This window comes from Pempheris klunzingeri, chromosome 4 (genome assembly GCF_042242105.1).
Source record: "Pempheris klunzingeri isolate RE-2024b chromosome 4, fPemKlu1.hap1, whole genome shotgun sequence".
Lineage (NCBI taxonomy): Eukaryota > Metazoa > Chordata > Actinopteri > Acropomatiformes > Pempheridae > Pempheris > Pempheris klunzingeri.
Window position 1 is genome coordinate 6,288,180 of NC_092015.1, and position 12,449 is coordinate 6,300,628.

Below are 12,449 nucleotides of genomic sequence, written 5' to 3' on the forward strand. Positions count from 1 at the left end.
TGCCTGCACACCTCCCAAAACACCACCAAACTACATTTTACTGTTCGCCTACAAATCACTAAATGTGCCTGCATGCTGCCACCTTTCCATCTGACCTCTTACAACTCCACATCCCACCAAGGCCACCCAGATCTGCTGCTGGTCGTCCAAGTTCATGGCTGAGACACGGAGATTATATATGAGAATCTTTTTAAATAAAGTCTGGAAAGAGTTACCTCTGTGTGTTTGGCAGGCTCCTGCACTGCCTGCTTTAAAACCATGCCTAAAAACACATTTTATTCCTTGGCTTTTAGATCACTATGGAGCTTTTCATTCTTATTTTCCTGCTGTTTTGTCCCTTTTTAAATAGTTTGACTTGTTCTGTTTCTACTTTGTCTTTTATGGTTTTTACTGTTCTGATTGTAGATGTGCTTTAGAAATAAAGTTGGATTAGATTGAAAACTAGCCCCCAGGTTTATTTTATTTTATTTTTTTCTTTAATTTGTGCTTCGCGTTTATTTAATTTCATTATTTTATTTAGGAAACGTCCAGTTTTACTTCACACTCACTGCAGGCGCTCTGGTGTAGAATTTCAAAATTAAAGCCCTCTAAATTGTCATAATATGTTGTGTTCATTTCTCTCCACTCCATACTGACAAAAGTTTGGATAAACCTAATAGACCTTGTTGATCTTTTTTTTTTTTTTTTTTGCTCCATTTTCCTGTCTGCTACTCTGTGCCTTAACTAATCAGCTGTGAAATAAGAAGTCAACACATACTTTAGACTCCTTCCTGGTCCAACCTCCACATCAGGCCAGTTAAAAATAAAAACAGTGCAGAGCTGTAAATAATAAAATAATCAAATGACGCTTCAAAGCCAACATACCTTGAGAACAACTTCACATAGTATATCGATGACAACCCAAAAAAATGATCATGTTTTAATTTGGCTTTTAAAACAAATAGTTTCCTGTATTGTTGTGACTTCCTCTGGATGGTCTGATACCAAACTCGTTGTGCGCTCGGTGTGCGTCAAGCGCGTCCCACAAGACGGAAGTACAGCAAGGCGTTGAACTCCCAGTGTCAACACTGTCATGGTTAAACTAAGACAAGCTTCCAAAATTGTCTAAATTCCATCCTTCGAGCTGAGATGCTTATTTGGAAACCTACTACGTGTCGGAGTCACGCTCATCTTACGCCCTGACGGAGCGACACGCTGAATGATACTTTATCATCAGAGCTGCTCTCTGTGAAGGAAACTCACCACGTGATCAACCACAGCGGAGGGAACGAGCCTCCAGGTGAGCGTGAAACGTGATTCTTCTCAGACAGATTTTACTTTCCTGTCCCCTGTCTGCACTCTTCGGTCCATGTTGTAGTTTTCTATCTAAGCAGAACGTCGCTGATGTTTTTGAGTCTGTTTGCAACGAGATGATGCCAAGACTGTTCAACATGTTGCATGTTTAATTATTTACAGGTTCATGCATCTTTTGAATCATCATGGCCCCACATCCCGTAATCCAGGCACTCATTGACTTCTCAGCTGGTGCAATAGGTGATCTGTCTGTCTGTCTGTCTGTCTCACAGAACCTTATCTTAAAAAGAGACTTTAGTGTTCAATCTGAGATTTGTTTAAAATGTGTTCTTATTATTAGACAGTTTAGATTATGGTGTGCTGAAGATAACCACTGAAACACACACCAGGGAGAATCCTTTCTTGATAAGTTGTAAAAAAGATGAACCAGGAATCACCACGGTCGTCTGTTGAACTCCCTGCTCAGGTGGCACGGCCTGTGTGCTGAGCGGTCAGCCGTTTGACACCGCAAAGGTGAAGATGCAGACGTTCCCCAGCATGTACCGCGGCTTCATCCACTGCTTCGTGTCCACCTTCAGGCAGGTGGGACTGCGTGGTCTCTACAAAGGCACGAGTCCTGCCCTTGTAGCCAACATTAGTGAGAACGCTGTGCTCTTCTTGAGTTATGGTGTCTGCCAGGATGTGGTCCGCTTTGTGTCCAAGGTGGATAAAGGGGCCGATCTCAGGTCTGACTCTGACATTTCTCTCTATTTATTCGTGTATCCATGATAAGCTCCACAAATGCCTGTGATGAGGAGTAAGTCAGTAATGTATGACATAACAAATGTTAACATGAACCAAGCTGGAAATTGATGACATTCTTCTTGAAATTGGATGTAAAAATCTCAGATGAAAATGACTTGGAAACGCTTTATTCAGTGAGATTTCAGGTGTACAGCCAGGAGCCAGTCCCCTGGCATTTAATTCGAAGGTGACTTTGTGTTCTGAGGGCTTTTTGTTTGAGGTCTTTGAGATAGAAACAACTCTATCAGATCTGGGCCAGGAAATGTAACCATACTCTCAGAAAATCAATTTGGGTACATTCATAGGATAGGATAGGGTACTTCTCCACTAAGTGCACTTAATTTTCAAAGGCATGAGAGTTATTTGTGTGTCAAAAGACTGCAGCAAAGGAACAGACCTCTTATTTATGGTTATGATGGGATGTGATATGTTTTTGTGAGTAATCTGTATGCACCCTAAAAACCTGTATTGTCTATTTGTTCTATTGCACTCCTTCACATTGCTCATCAGTGACATTCAGAAGGCTTCCGCGGGGTCTTTAGCCTCCATCTTCTCTGCCATGGCACTGTGCCCCACGGAGCTGGTGAAATGTCGCCTGCAGGCCATGCATGAAATGGAAGCGTCTGGCAAAATTGCAAGAGGGCAGAGAAGGTCGGTGTGACCAAAAAGAGGCGCTGGAGTCACTCACACGTTTAGTTTCAGTTGATGCACTTTTGATTGTGTCTTCTGTTGCGACTTCAGCACAGCGTGGACAGTAGTGAAGACAGTGTTGAAGACAAACGGGCCCCTGGGTTTCTACGAAGGACTGACATCCACCATGGTGAGAGAGATACCAGGTTACTTCTGCTTCTTTGGGGCCTATGAACTGTGCCGGTCCAAATTTGCACAGTACATGGGCACGGACAAGGAGGGTATAGGTGAGCTTATAGTATGTTTGTTTCCATTTATATATGTTGAGGCATTTCTGCAGGTGTGCACTTGTTTCTTTGATTTGCTTCCGCAAAATATTCTTGGTCTTTGCAGGTATTCTTCCGCTCATGTTCAGCGGTGGATTTGGAGGAGCTTGTCTCTGGCTGGCGGTCTATCCCATAGACTGTGTGAAGTCTAGGATCCAGGTGTACTCTTTAGCTGGCAGGCAAGAGGGCTTCATGAAGACCTTCATGGGTGTCATACGCACTGAGGGTAAGGTGTTTTAATTATTTGATTGATCCTTTTTGTTTAACCAGCAAACACGGCTCGTTTCAAAGCCACCAGACTCCATTGACAAAAACAGTAATTATACCTTGCAGAACATGTGAGTTTCTGGTCTACGACAGCCTCCAGCGCTTAGTTTGTTTGTGTTATTGTGTGACTTGTTTTAAAGAGTTAGTTTGAATGCGAACTAATGTGTCAAAACGCTAAAAAAAAGTTACAGCAACTGAACTAGCATGTGCTGTGTTCTGCAAGGTAAAATTACTATTGTTGTAAATGCAGACTAGCAAGCTGTTTCTGGTTTAACAAAAAGGATCTTACAGGTCTACGCCTATATGGATCCTTGTCCTAATGTAGTCACACACTTTGAATAACAATCTGAGCCTTTCAGTGACAAAAAAACAAGCACTATTAACAGAAGTATTTTGACGGACAAGGTTGTCCTAATTACAGCCCTTGTAGCCTGTTTGTGGCTACCAGCTGAGGCAATTTATGGGACCAATTCCAAAACATTTTGTACCTACCAGTCAATTTCACCTCAAAAATGTGTAAAAATCGGGCCCATGAATTCTTTGTGGCCCTATAGTAAGCAGCAAGTCGGTAATACAGTGACACTGTTCATGTATGGCTGTGGTGCTCAGATTATGATGACAACCAAATATCTCAACAGAGCAGCCACTAAAGGGACATTTTTACTCCAGTGTTCTCTGGAAACCGCAGACACTGTAGTGTGTGGAAAAAGTACAGTCTGAGCTGTTTTGCACATTTAGTTGAATATAACTGTACATGTCTCTTCTCTGTCTGCATGCTTAATGTACTGAGTCACAGCCACATGCCAAACCATCTGCACCATCTGTTGGCATGATGGGGAGATACACAGAGTAACTCTGAGTGCATGGAACAGGACTAATACTTGTAGAATTTCTTCAGAAGTACATAAATCTGGTTTAGATGAGGAATGAAAGGATGTTTGATATGACTTTGATAAGCTTGACAGTGTAAATGTTTGTGGACATGACAAATCACAAATCGAACACTGATTGAACTTGTGAGTTCGCTATAATCTAGTGTCAGGATTTTAATACGAGCTTGTGTATTGTACATTTAATAGGGGAGCTGAAGTTTTTAGACTATAAAATGCGCTAAATGCATCAGCTTGCTTGCATTTATGTGACTTTGATGAAGTTTGTAGATGCCTTTTGTGGCTAATTGAGCCAAGCTGGAGGTCCGGCTCATCTGTGGGGAATAACCTGTGGGGTGTTTGACTCTTTCCTGTCCCACAGGATTCACTGCTCTGTACTCTGGCTTGACTCCCACCATGATACGCACCTTCCCTGCCAACGGAGCTCTCTTCCTGGCTTACGAGTTCAGTCGCAAGTTTATGATGGAGACAGTTGGCGCCTGATGCGGATGATTGTTACTTTTGAAGCAGGTATCCTGCTGAAACGCTGCCCTGTTTTATTGTCTTAATATTTTAGATTTAATGTGACCTAAAACGTCATGCAAATATTGCTGCTATTGGTACACTGTAATCGATTGTCTTGTGAAAAACATGAAAATGGTTTCTGGACTGTGCTGGCCACAGTAATTTAAAATAAAACTTTTACCTGTGAATATGGTTCAGCATGAGAGATGATGGCTGGACCTCACCACACAATTTTCTTTGAGGATTGGCATAAGTGTTTTTCCAGTCAAATCACAACAAAAACTCAAAGGGCAGAACATGAGAAGCAGTTCAGCTCCTTCTGCTCAACTACACCAACCTTTCATCTTTAAGAAGAATTCTGCTTATCCGACTGAGCGCTCATCACTTTTCACCTCAGGCTAAGAAAGAAAAGTATAAATTCAATGTAAACGTTGGACAAAACAAATAAAGCTGTCAAAATGGGTCATAAAAACGTGCCGTACAACTAGTTATTTTGTGACTGTGATTTTAACAGTGGCAATCTCCAGCATCTTCTTTGTTTTCCTGTTTTGTTCCCCATTTTCTGTAAGCTGCCTGCCCCACCCAAGAGGATCCTTTTCACGCTAGCCTGTGGTGACCTCTTGCAACACAAAAGAGAACAATTTTCTGATGCACAGGAGTAAAAGAGAGAGAGTAAAAGTAAAAACCACACTCTGTTAAAAAAAAAAAAAAAAAAAAAAAGAACATTTGCACATGGACAAAAATGATAAACGAGAATAAATGCTATTAGAAAAGTTGAAGTTTAAAGTTTGGAATTAAATAAAAAACTCATCTTTAAAGAGAGCGAGGTCTGTGATGGAGTTTTTATTTTGCACATACTGATTAGAAAAGTAGAAGGAAGAGAAGTTTCTTGTATATTTTTGCTGGAATACGAAATAGAATTGTTCCTCCCAAAAAACGGTACACACGTACTGTAGATTTCTTTTGTGGTTCATTTAAAACTTCAATCGGCTTCACTTAAATCAACCAAAGAACAAAATTAGCCTGTTGTGTTTGTAATGCTGGGAACAACTGAATCTGCCGATTCACACATGCTCATCATGTAGTGTCTCACGTGACAGCCGATTAAAGGGATCTCGCTAAAAAATGATGGCAGAAAGCTGCTCGCATGTCAACTAGTTCACACAAACTACGCACTGTAATGCTTCTCATCAAATAAGGGACTTCACTGTGTAGTCAGGCTGTCTTACACACTGTAATTATGGATCTACATTATTCTCCGTTGTACAACACCACTGTTTTTTTCTAAATTTGCAACAGATATAAAATATATTAAGCATATTTTCTTTGGTAAATGTTAAAACATTTTGGATTTCATACAACAAAAACCCAATTCAAGGACAAAGCTAAAATCTCTTTCCCTTCTGCACGTTTTCCTTGTGGGTAAAATTCCATTACAAGGGAGGAGAGACATGATCACATTGTCTAATGCCTTTACCAGCTGTCTCACGTTTCATGTCTTGGATGCCGCCTATTATTTATTCATAACCTGCTCTCAACAGGTGTCAGACTCCTGTTCATCAATATAAGAGTATAACAGAAAAGCTGATCTGAGCTTTAGGCATCCCTATATAGAAGCCATATAGAGGCTGGTTCGGCTCCGTGGTTCGTGTTACTTGTTGGCTCACACTAGGTGAATCCAAGAGTCACAACACCAGCTGGAAGTATGAGTTTTTGTGTATGTATGTGTGTGTGTGTGTGTGTGTGTGTGGTAAGGGAGGCAGGCCGGCCACCTCCCACTGGGACAACAGATAAAAAAGCACAGTGTTGCTTCATTTGCTCCATCACACTGACTAATGATCTCAACAGCGTCCAGCACGGCCGAGATGGTCACACAAGGTAAACTTCGGATAAGCTCCGTGGAGAATGTCGAAGGTAAATACCTTTTTATGATCTCTTAAAAAGTGTGGCTTAAATGTTCCACCAATTGGCTGACTGACTGTACAAACTAAACCTGACTCTGACCATTAATTTGAATTTGTTTTATTGATTTTTGCATTTTTCGATTTGTATTTCATTCTCTTAAGAGATTGTATGTAAGTAATAATGATACTCAGGAAATTTGATAATGAATATGTCCCCCCCTCCCCCACCTCCCAATGAAAGCACTCAAATGTCTCAGCATCTTCATTTGCCAGCACTTAAATATTGCTGAGCAGTTAATTGATTGCTGAAAAGTTCTGTTGATACATTTAAAAAAAAAAAAAATTTAAGTCACCTATCGAGCAAAAAAGTCAAACATTCACCTCTTTTCTATGCTTTATCTTTGCAAGTTCAGTATAATGGTGCTTTGGACACACAAGCTACTGCAAATTATGTTTTTTACTATTTTTTTCACACTTTGTAGATTTAGTGCTAATAAAAGCTAATAAAAAGAATAATCATCACATTTAATATAGATTTTATCTGTACATTATATAGAGAATGCAAATAATTGTTAGCTCTAAGTCTAGACTATTAGTTTTGTCTTCCCTATTATCCCCTCTGTAACAGGAGGAGAGAGAGAGGTTAATATATCATTAGTTCAGTAGCTTTAAACAACACCCTGTGACTCAGGTGGATTTGTACTCACGTAACTTGCCTTAGAGATTAATTACAAATGAGATGTGTGCATGCGCTACATCTCACTGCCTGATTACAGGAACGCTTTTAATAAAAGGTTCTGTCCCACTGGATCACATGACTGTGTGAACAAAATGACCACTACATTCTTACGTCTGGATTTAAATGCTCATTAGTGAGCACAGAGGGTGAAAAATGTGCAAAATACTGCATCTCTGTACTCTGATACGAGCATGTAAAGTGGTTTTCACTCTCTCTGCAGATAAAAGGTCAGGGAAACTGGGATGTCTCGGTTGGCTGTTGGTCTTCCTGTCCGTTCTCTTCCTCATAGTAACCTTCCCGGTCACAATATTTCTGTGTTTGAGGGTAAAGTATATTCTCATTAATGTACGTTTCTTATTGGACCAGTATTTGCTTCTGAAAGCTGATATAGATGCCACTATCTTTGTAATGGACTTACCAGGACTATATTTTCTATGTTAGTATTCACTGCCCTGGAATGTGACATTTTATGACATTTAGAAAAAAAAAAAAAATTCCAACCAAGTTTTCCCTCATTAGTTTTTGGCAGATCAGAAAAGTACTGAACTAATTCCATCTGTCTGGCTTTATTAGTTTTTTGAGGATACAGAATGTAATTCTTTTATTTATCTAGGGGGATGTGCATGGCATATGACTCACAGAACCAGGATCATTTAGTTGCCTCCTTTTTTTTTCTCCACTTGCCAAATCAAATGAATGAATAAAATGTGCAGATGTTACGCACTGTGGCTGTGGCCTGAGAGAAACTACTACTTTGCCAACTCTTTATAGGTCTAAACCAATGCATTTGCATTCATGTCACAGATATGGCAACATGTCATGAGATACATTTTACTTTGACACTAATTTGTTCCTCATGTTCTCTGTATGGCTGCCTACCTCTGACATCCAGATAGTGAAGGAGTACGAACGAGCTGTCATATTTAGACTCGGCAGGATCGTGGACAGCAAACCTAAAGGGCCAGGTTTGTCTTTGAATGTATTACACACAAACACACAAACACACAGCGGGGACAAATCCAGAAACTAGAGACAAAGTTGGTGCCACACATTGATCCAATTAGGCTTCATCTACAATCTTAAGAAACTATACAGTTATGTTCTAGTGAGGCTGTTTAGGACTTGTGTCTACAAGCCATTTTGCTTATCCAGTTTGATGCTCTTAATTCATTTTATTCAACAATAACTTCTACAGCATATTATGGTCTAAGTACTTTGCTGAAGGACTTATTGAGAATGATGGGTGCGAAAAATAAAAGCTTGCTTCTTTACAGGACTTTTCTTTATTCTGCCCTGCATTGATAGCTTGGTAGGCGTCGATCTGAGAACTGTGTCCTTTGACATTCCTCCACAAGAGGTAATTGATTTAATTTGCTCATGTATTTATTTTGTACTGTTTCCATCAACTGTGGGAACAGCAGTTTGTACCATAGTTTGTCTGTCTTTTGCTTAAAATAGTGGCTGCATCAAAATTGCACTTTTCATTCTGCAGATCTTAACCAAAGACTCGGTGACCGTATCTGTGGATGGTGTGTTATACTTCCGTGTACACTGCCCCATCTCAGCTGTGACACGAGTATCCAACGCACCCTCATCTACGAGGCTGCTCGCTCAAACCACCCTGAGGAATGTACTTGGTACCAAAAGCCTGTCAGAACTGCTATCTGACAGAGAGGGCATATCACTTAATATGCAGGCGAGTACAAACTGTGCAGGTTTATGAGGAGCTGGAGAGCAGGACAGGAGTAGGAATGTTAAGTTTACCCACTCTAAAAAAAATTTAAAGAATGATTGAAGATAAAATCTAAATCACTAATCCGATAATGTTTTCTTGCATTGCAGTCTTTCTGACTTTGTGGGGGCAACAAAACATAACTTTTAGGCCAACTACTTCCATGTTAGCTTTCATGCAGACACTACAGTCAGTGTGCCTTTTTTCTAAAAGCTAATCAAGGGGAATAACATTTGTAGAACATCAGAGTTCTCCAAACAGCTCGCCGAGCATGCCATGTTGCTGTATAATTAGACTGCAGGTTGTTTATATCTAACTCATTACCCTCCGTATGTTCCATGTGTCTTGATCAGGTGCAGAACTTGTACATTTGGAAGGAAAGCATTAGCTGTGAGCAAAGAACACAGACAAACTGGCTGTGCTTTTCATGGTCCTGACTATCTGAATGGATAGGCTATTGAGCTTTAAAGCTGCATTAGTTGGGGGGGGGTTTTGGCAGAGGAACTCCAAAACAAGCTGATAACATACAATTTTCTTAAAAAGTTATTATGGCTGACATGATAGCAAACATTTTTCAGCAGACATGGAGCAACATTACCATCATGCTTCTAACCAACCAATGAGCATAAGTCCAATATTCACTCTCCTTATACCTCTATTGTGATCTAAACCAACAAAAAATATCGACCAGAGAACAAATGTGCCACAAAACCAAAATAATGAATTAATAAAGGCTAAAAAGCTCCACAGAGATGAAGAGTTGGGTGATACATTTCATAATCATTTGATTATTAAACCATAACTGATAAGTGGACCTAACCTGGTTTTGTGTGACTTTATTTGTTGTTGCATAATCCTCTGTAGGAATCTCTGGATATGGCCACTGATCCGTGGGGTATCACGGTGGAGCGTGTGGAGATCAAGGATGTGAAGTTGCCTCAACAGCTGCAGAGAGCCATGGCGGCAGAGGCAGAAGCCAGTCGGGAGGCCAGAGCGAAGGTGAGGAGTGCTGTAGATTTCATTTAATTTCCTCTTGACACACTTTAACAGTGGAAAAGGAGGGATGCTGATAGGGGACCGCTGTCAAAATAACTGTCTGTGTTTCAGATCATCGCCGCAGAGGGAGAGATGAAGGCTTCCAGGGCTCTGAAAGAAGCCTCTCTGGTGATTTCTGAGTCGCCCTCTGGTCTCCAGCTGCGATATCTGCAGACCCTCAACTCCATTGCAGCAGAGAAGAACTCCACCATCGTCTTCCCTCTGCCCATAGATCTGTTGCAGAGTTTTGTGCAGAGTAAGTGATAAATCTCATAGCCGGTAATTACCAGGAGAGCTAAATTAAACCATTGACATTGATATGTAAAGTGTCTTGAGATGACGCTGTTATAAATTGAGCTATTTATTGATTGATTGATTTATAGTTACTGTTGTTAGTTTCAGTGGTATTTCTTTAGATAACGTATTGTCCAAGAGGCCTTATGTGTTCACTGCTGATCTGCACTCTGCACTGCATTACCACTTAAATATTCTAAGTATTCTATTTTTAAAAGAAAAAGCTTTATGTCATTCCCCTAGAATTATTACATGTAGAATAATTACATATGTTTCCACACCAGATCTCACTTTTGTACACTTATTTTCTTATTGTGTTTTAATACTTAAATACAAAGTGCAACATATACAGTACAGAGATTAGTGTCTCATCACTCACCACAATATTTTAACCAGCTAAGCTACAGTTGCAGTTCTGGAGGAGGACAGATAAATAATTGAATCAACCAATGAAATGCACAAGCAATGTAAAACAAAAATGATGCACAGCAACCTTGTAAAGACATGCTTTCACATAACCTAATCCAGAGCATGAATTTCTGAAATACTGAATACGATCTTTACGACAATAGTCCTGTAAACAATCAACAGAAGAACCAACATCCAAGTGTAACACCAGCCCTCTCTGACATTGGATGTAAACTGTAAACAAAACCTCTTACTGTAGGCAAACAAACATTCAGTAAATAAGTACAGGATCATGTCCACAGGACACAGAGGCAATCAGTGCAATCGGAGTACCTGATGGAGAGAAATATCATTCCCACGCCCTTTCACAACATAATAAAGCCCACCAAGTTCAACATAACCATGTTGTCCTGACAGTAAATGCAACTCGCCTGCCACCACATCCCTGTTTGAACAGATTTCCACATTTTGTGTATCTTGAGGAGTTGATTATTATGCCATATTATTATAATAAAGCAATATTTCTTCAATGCTGACTGCACTACACTCTTTAAAATAGTTCTACATATTCTGTACATCCAAATTACATACAAAGGGTATCTTGCAAAACACAGACAGACAGTTGAGCGGATAGATTATGCAAACATGAGCAAAAGTATTAAAAAAAAAAAAAAAAAAAGAACAATAAATACAAAAAAAAAAGTTATGGCAGTTTCTTCTCTTTGACTCGATTCTTCTCAAGACCTGAGATTATTCTCTAAAGTGAGAAATGAGGTAACAACTCGCAGATTTTCATGATTTTCTTGCTAATTTTGTTTTGTTTTTTTGTTAAGTTCTGACAATGTTAATAAATTTAGGATTTTTCATCTCAACAGACATTTGGCCAAAAGTCAATTGGAGCTACAAATGTAGAATGAAATATTGGAAGCCATTATAGGTTTTTTTCCATCACATCTGCTCCCAATGGGTTTCTGTGTTTCTGTGAATTTCCAAACACAGAGAAAATAATCAGCAATGGAGAAAATTGCAAAAATTCGAGTCAGCTGCAGTAGCGATGATAAGGTACACTTAAAGAGAACGTATGCTAAACTGTACGAATGCAACATAATAATCAGATGTTGGATTGACATGTGTTCAGGTCAACACATTATGACGAGAACTGCAATGTCCGCACCGGTAACGGCTGATTCTGCAGCACTTAACTTCAGACATACGACAGCTACAGTACATGATGAACTGTTGTGTTTCATGATTTCCTCTTTGGTGGTTCCTACAGAGCCTACACTTTTTCTTGTAGGACATTCTCATATTTTCTTAATCCCACTGAAGGTGAGGGGCATCATCTCACAAAAAAAGTTAATGAAATTAGTTTTAAATGTATAGCACGGTGATTTATTTCTTGGTTTCGTTTGAATAAATCCTCCTCTGTTTTTCATTTTTTAAGAGGTGTTGCCCCTTCACCCTTCTGCTCCATATGGTAACACTGTAGGTAATCCTAAAATAAAATTCATCATAACTGGAAGACAGAACATGCTTTAAAGAGAGCAATACATGTACAGTTTTCTTACAAATATAATCAATATAGTATAGTTACACTGTGTTGGCAGTTCAATGGATTCATGAGTTGAGATGTGAATCAGTACG

At 39.7% G+C, this 12,449-nt stretch overlaps 2 protein-coding genes across 2 annotated transcripts; both read left to right on the top strand.

Moving 5' to 3' along the window:
- Window positions 1-1,200: 1,200 nt before the first annotated feature.
- Window positions 1,201-5,441, top strand: slc25a15a (solute carrier family 25 member 15a). The gene is made up of 7 exons (XM_070829198.1): window positions 1,201-1,279; window positions 1,456-1,533; window positions 1,760-2,018; window positions 2,587-2,727; window positions 2,818-2,993; window positions 3,100-3,258; window positions 4,551-5,441. The coding sequence occupies exons 2-7, from the start codon at window positions 1,479-1,481 to the stop codon at window positions 4,670-4,672; spliced, it is 912 nt and encodes a 303-aa protein (XP_070685299.1). The 5' UTR covers window positions 1,201-1,279; window positions 1,456-1,478; the 3' UTR covers window positions 4,673-5,441.
- A 1,087-nt stretch (window positions 5,442-6,528) lies between these two features.
- Window positions 6,529-10,367, top strand: stoml3a (stomatin (EPB72)-like 3a). The gene is made up of 7 exons (XM_070829511.1): window positions 6,529-6,607; window positions 7,557-7,660; window positions 8,229-8,301; window positions 8,611-8,693; window positions 8,829-9,032; window positions 9,933-10,067; window positions 10,176-10,367. Exons 1-7 carry the CDS (start codon window positions 6,529-6,531, stop codon window positions 10,365-10,367), a joined length of 870 nt encoding a protein of 289 aa, XP_070685612.1.
- Window positions 10,368-12,449: the final 2,082 nt, after the last annotated feature.

Excerpts from the sequence above, each read along its gene's own strand:
- stoml3a (XM_070829511.1), top strand. The coding sequence starts at position 6,529 with ATGATCTCAACAGCGTCCAGCACGGCCGAGATGGTCACACAAGGTAAA. Across the intron at positions 6,608-7,556 it reads CTCCGTGGAGAATGTCGAAG|ATAAAAGGTCAGGGAAACTG; the intron begins GTAAATACCTTT and ends CTCTCTCTGCAG. Across the intron at positions 8,694-8,828 it reads TTGACATTCCTCCACAAGAG|ATCTTAACCAAAGACTCGGT; the intron begins GTAATTGATTTA and ends TTCATTCTGCAG.
- slc25a15a (XM_070829198.1), top strand. The coding sequence starts at position 1,479 with ATGGCCCCACATCCCGTAATCCAGGCACTCATTGACTTCTCAGCTGGT. Across the intron at positions 1,534-1,759 it reads CTTCTCAGCTGGTGCAATAG|GTGGCACGGCCTGTGTGCTG; the intron begins GTGATCTGTCTG and ends CTCCCTGCTCAG. Across the intron at positions 2,994-3,099 it reads CACGGACAAGGAGGGTATAG|GTATTCTTCCGCTCATGTTC; the intron begins GTGAGCTTATAG and ends TGGTCTTTGCAG.